The sequence below is a fragment of the Morone saxatilis genome, unplaced genomic scaffold (assembly GCF_004916995.1).
Source record: "Morone saxatilis isolate NCDOM2014 unplaced genomic scaffold, NCSU_SB_2.0 Contig12, whole genome shotgun sequence".
NCBI lineage: Eukaryota > Metazoa > Chordata > Actinopteri > Moronidae > Morone > Morone saxatilis.
In genome coordinates, this window is record NW_023339674.1 from 24,996,139 (window position 1) to 25,001,704 (window position 5,566).

The 5,566-nt window shown below is 38.9% G+C and overlaps 1 protein-coding gene across 1 annotated transcript in view; it reads right to left on the bottom strand.

The window, feature by feature from the left end:
• Positions 1-5,125, bottom strand: part of LOC118321454 — a 9,159-nt gene extending 4,034 nt beyond the window's left edge. Inside the window, exons 1-3 of the mRNA XM_035652773.1 lie at positions 5,090-5,125; positions 3,470-3,584; positions 2,586-2,688 (exon numbers count right to left, since the gene is read on the bottom strand). Coding sequence (XP_035508666.1) covers positions 2,586-2,688; positions 3,470-3,584; positions 5,090-5,125 — 254 coding nt within the window. The remainder of the gene's footprint in view (positions 1-2,585; positions 2,689-3,469; positions 3,585-5,089) is intronic.
• Positions 5,126-5,566: the final 441 nt, after the last annotated feature.

Below are 5,566 nucleotides of genomic sequence, written 5' to 3' on the forward strand. Positions count from 1 at the left end.
GTGAGTTGGCTGACTGAACTACAATTTAAAGCACAGTGACATATACTAACATCCAATAAAACTCTCACTTTTTTTTTTCATTCTGTGTCCAATGTCTTTTTTGTTTTACATCTGCAAATGTTAAGCGTAAACCATAAAAATCCACAAATGAATGTCCAGTGTCCCACTAAATGTCCATACACAGTCCATATCTGTTATATCTGGGAGAGGGTTTGCTCACAGCAAGAGCCGCTGCGGCCTCCGAACAGAAATGTTCCTCATTTAAGACCTAGTTCTCCAGACAGATGTTGCATCTGCATAGATTACAATGCTGCCATTATTTAAAATGAATGGCAAATTATTCATACAAATTGAAAACAAAAGTCATCCTGAACAACTCCCTTGAGGCACACCACATTTTATTGCTCTCACCTCAGAATACTATTAGTACATTTCCTGTTACTACACACTGTATCAATATAACAACTTATCTACAATCATATGTAATGCTGCAATAGAATCTAACAACACAGCTCCAAAAAATGTTTTCTTCTAAATTTCTTTCATCCAGTCATCAGTCAGTTTACACACTGATGTTGACATTGTCAACTCAATAGAGTGAATAGAGAATAAGAAATATTGTCGTAATTATGTGCTTTGGTCAGGAGTATCTTGATTATTGTTCTTTTAAAAAGAGATTAAGGTGGTATAGCCAGAAAGTGATTCAATCATGACCAGGACATTTCACTGTCTTCTGTCCATTCGCCTGCTTGAATAAACTGCAGTCTCCGGTGACCCTGAACTCTAATTAGCAGGTATAGGGAATGAATAAATAAGCATGTCAGAGGGTCCTTTTTGTAAAAGTACAATTATGTGCCCTTGACGTCAGTATTGACGCAACTCAAATAAGCTTTCCACAGTGAGTCTCTGCAGGAAGTTAATCCTTGTAATTCCACCTCTCCAGTCCAAGTTATGTCCTGTTTCTCTGATTCATCCTTTGTGTTTGTCAGCAGATTCCACAGGTAGTCCGGAGGGATTTCAGACATGGCCGGAGGGTATGCTTGCAGGACGCAGGAAGCTCAAGCAGCTTTACTCTGACCTGAGCTGCATATCTGACGTGGAGACACTCTCCTAACCTCTGCTACTGTCTCAGGGGATGGTAGGTCTGACTGGTGCTTGTAGGTTGATACTGAATATGCACTAGCCAGGCAGTTACAGAGTTGTTATCTTCTTTGTTTTTAAAAGTTGTGTTTGGAGCTCTTGCAGGAATCATTTTAAGCTCCTGGAAAATTGCCCCGAGTGTTCTGGAAAAATCACACCATTTTGTATGCTGAATGCTCTATTTTTGGATTGATTATTCATGTACAGCCCAGTGATATCCTTATTACTGCATGCGCCAAGACTTCTCTAATGCTACCTCTGAACTGCTGAGAGTAAAAAACAGGGCGAGTTTTCTGATGTGCATTTCTAAAAATACAGCCGTTACATGTAACCAAACGGTCATTTGTCCTGTAAAGCTGACATGTAGACACACAATGTGTCATGAGAGAAGAAAATATCAGATCACTAATAACCCACATGTACATGTACAGATACCTGCTGTGGCTAATTACTGCAGGTTAATGATGCGAAGAACAGCACTAAACATAAGCCATATGGAGCTGCAGTGTGTATTAATATCCTTACGTCTTTATTTATTTGCCACACCAAGAAAAACTATGATAATTCTTTTCATTAGTGATCATGTTGCTGCATACACACATGGATCATTAGTTGTTTGGGGAAATGTAGATACATCACGTATATGCTTAGACTTTAGTTACAATTTATCTGAATGTGTTTAATTTGAAGACAGGGCCAACATCACAGTGTTCTCTAATGTACTGTGCCTACAGAGACTAATAGAGACAATAACTAAAGGCTTACGTTTTTTAGGCTGGGCAAACTGTGTATTAGAAAGTTTAAAATGACTTAATTTTATTTAAAAAAAACAAACTGTGGCATAGACTGTACACAGAATACCTAAAAAAATAGAGATACTGGGCTCTGCTTTGACTCAACCCTCATAAAGTGCAGCAGTGTACAAATAAAGGGTTTTAGCTAATTTTAAACCCATTTGTGCCCAAAGACTATATTTAGTATGATAAGGAACAATTCCATAACATTTGTTGCTGCATATGTGTGCATGTCTTTGACATTTAACTTACGAGTCAGTTTAGTTCACACATGCGACAGGTTCATATCTATATATTTCATATAAATAAATTTTGCACACAACTATTATTAGTCAGACAGAAGGTAAAAACATTTGCATGTGTGTTGACTGTATGCTTCTATCAAACCTTAGATAACCTCTGACTCAAGTACCTCTCACACAGACACACATGATGAAGAGACTCAACTGCATTTCTTATTTTCACGTGATGTGTGTACTGAAAATAAGAAAAATCCCTCAATTGTTATTGCTTATATTCTTGGGCTTTTTCAGTCATCCCAAGTGTGTTCCCCCTCAGATTTCCTGGCGGTTTCCTACATTAACCATTATATAAAGGTCACACTTTTTAAGGTCCTTAAGGTGCACACTCTCACCCTTTCTGAGTACTCACCTTCTCGCTGAGCAGATGTGATGTTTGTTCGGCAGGTTTCTCTCCCAGGCTTTAGACAACCACTCCAGTTGGCTGCTCCACAGCGAGTTCACCAGGCCATCAACTGAAAGAAATACAAAATACTTTATATCTAATGCTTAAAGGAATACTTCTATATTTTGTGAAATCTGCATTTTTGCTCTCTTGCTGTGAGTTAGATGAATTAGATGATCGATACCACTCTTTCATTCAATATGACGCTACAGCCAGCCTTAGCTTTAAGTGGCCCTGTGGAGTTTTCTTGTAAACATGTTGACATTCAGTGTATCCTTGAGGTCTAATAAACTAGCTGAACGCATTTCCTTTCTCAGAAAACACTTGCAAAGTCTATTTTTCTAAGCATATTGAACCTAATATTCTTTGCATACATGTTAATTAGCTTGTAGTCTTCTTCTTTCTCGCCTTTCTTGGAATGTAACCATCTCCTATAGGTCAGTGAGATACAACAACAAGACAAAAAAAAGGCGCTACAAGAAGTCTAAAACTCCACAGGGAACCAGATGTGTGGAAATAGTAGAGATTGCAAAATAAAGAACAGGGAGATGAAGTGCCAATCTGTGATGCAATAAATATGTGTACAACACACACACACACACACAACACACACACACACACACGTGAATGTCTCTTTGAATGTTACAATTCTATAGTAAAGAGAAAAATTGAATAGCTCTCTACTTCTTCATACTACTAGTATTTACATTACACTTTTTCTTTCTACTACAGTAAAAGTAGCCCTAGCAATTTTCTCTTCATTCTAATTGTCTCTGTGGCAGCAACATCAAATGTGCATTAATGCTAACAGGGTGAATTACTGATTGACATACAAGCAGGAGTAAACTTACTGGTGTGTTTCATGGCCGATCCCATCACCAGGAAGGACACAGTGACGCTGATGGCTATGAAGACCTGGATCAGCTCAGCCACCCAGGAGTACGTCCTGTAACGTTCATTAATAATCTACATGGGTTGGTGGGGAGGGTGATGGATGTTGGTGGATGTTGAAAATGAGGACACAACAAGGAAGAAGGTGGGGGCACGTTTTGGTACTTTAGAATATCTTCAGGCTAATTTAAGTTCTGAAAATAGCATGCTCAGAAAGGGATTGTTTATACGTTTAACAGTTACAGTATGTTGCTGCTATGATAATTGGGTATGCTGAAATGCATTTTATTAAAATGATACTACATGTCGATGAGCTGAGGGAGCTGCTTTCATCACTCTCTGATCTATGCAGGTTATTGTTCTGACCACAGAACTTCATGTTTTTCACTGATGAGCTGCCTCTTTGAAGTTGTGCTCATCACTGAAATCACCAATTTGGTTGGAATGAAAACCTGCAGACTCTCCATTAGTATAAGATTTATTTTCATGATGGACACAATCAACTTGGGTCCCGTCACCAGTTTTATCGGAGAGTCAGAGGGTGAATCTGTAGTGTATCTGGACCCAAGTCCCTCTTTGTGAGTTAAGCTGAGGAAATGTTATATACATAAAACACATTAAGTCCTGCTGAACTATATTCCCTTCAAGAGGGCTAAGCCAGGCCAGCTCCACTGTGCGATCTCTGACTACCAATTAGTCTCTCAGCCAGCCCCGGCCAGCCACTGCAGCTAATTGCTGCATGTTTCTATTAGCAACCCAGGAAGTTGTTAGCAGGGTAGAAACACTGCTTCCTGTGTAATTGAATTGAATTTGCTTGATCCAAACACAGGCTGACTACATATTGCTGCAGTTGATTTCACCACAGACCACTGTCTGGCCCTGCCTGTGGCTTTAGGAGCACTACAGCAGGCCTCTAACACACAAAAAAATAATGTATTATGGCATTTTACTTAAATCCTTCCATTACTTACAGTACAGAGGTACTACTTTACCACTTTGCAACAAAGACTGAGACAATACAAGAGGAGGTCAACAAAGATCCAGTGGATTACCACTACCAACAGGTACTACTACTGTCTAATGGCCAAAGTTTATGAAGCTGTTAAAGGTTAAAGAGAGAATATGTAACTAAACAACCTGCATGGATATTAGACATTCTAAACAGCATTAAGAAGTGACAACTGGTTTCTATAGATATAAGAGGAACAACATTATTTACCATCACTTGTGATTATATGACAAATTAAGTGATAAAGACACTTAATTATGCATTGTGATGTTCTCAGACTACACAAATCAATCTTTCTGCCAACATTTCTAATGATTATGTATTTTATTAAAACACACACACACACACCTGATCAAGTGGTGTGGAAACAGGATGTATGTGGAGAGTACGCTTTGTTTTACTTTTCGATACAACCCTCCTCAGTAGTTTTTCAGCATTTAATCTGATGAACTATGAAAGTAACCCCAAATGTCCAACAGACACAAGAAGTCAGCGGTGCTTAAGTGCTCAATCCCCACTGACTCTAACCTCTGTTATGGCATCACCATCTTTACAACCAGCTGTGCTGTACGCAGCAAAGCTCCAGGTCTTTACCAGGCTGACTCATATCAGCAAGTACAGTCCATGAAAAGTTCAGGAAGAAAATTGCGATTACAAAAAAAAGAAGAAAAAAAAAGATGCCGCCCACAATAGCACAATAGTCATTATGGATATAGTTAATACGTTGACATAATATAGACATCGAGGAATGAGTTCCTTGAATGTCTTCCTGTCCTTCACTAAGCTTGCCAGAGGAAGAGGAAAGAAAAAACAAAACCTAACTCTTGCTGCACGTCACTGTGGACTGGCACAATTGTTAAAATGAAAGCAGAACTGTTCCGTGAGGCTCAGGAAACACATTGATTCCACCTAACAAGATAGTTCAAGAAGTTAGATATGAGGCTTAATTTCACCCTTAAAGCCATTTTCTACAGGTACCTGCAGAAAATGACCTTGACTTTCTCCACCACAAACTACAGCAGAAGGTTCCAGTAGCAACCCATGCAAT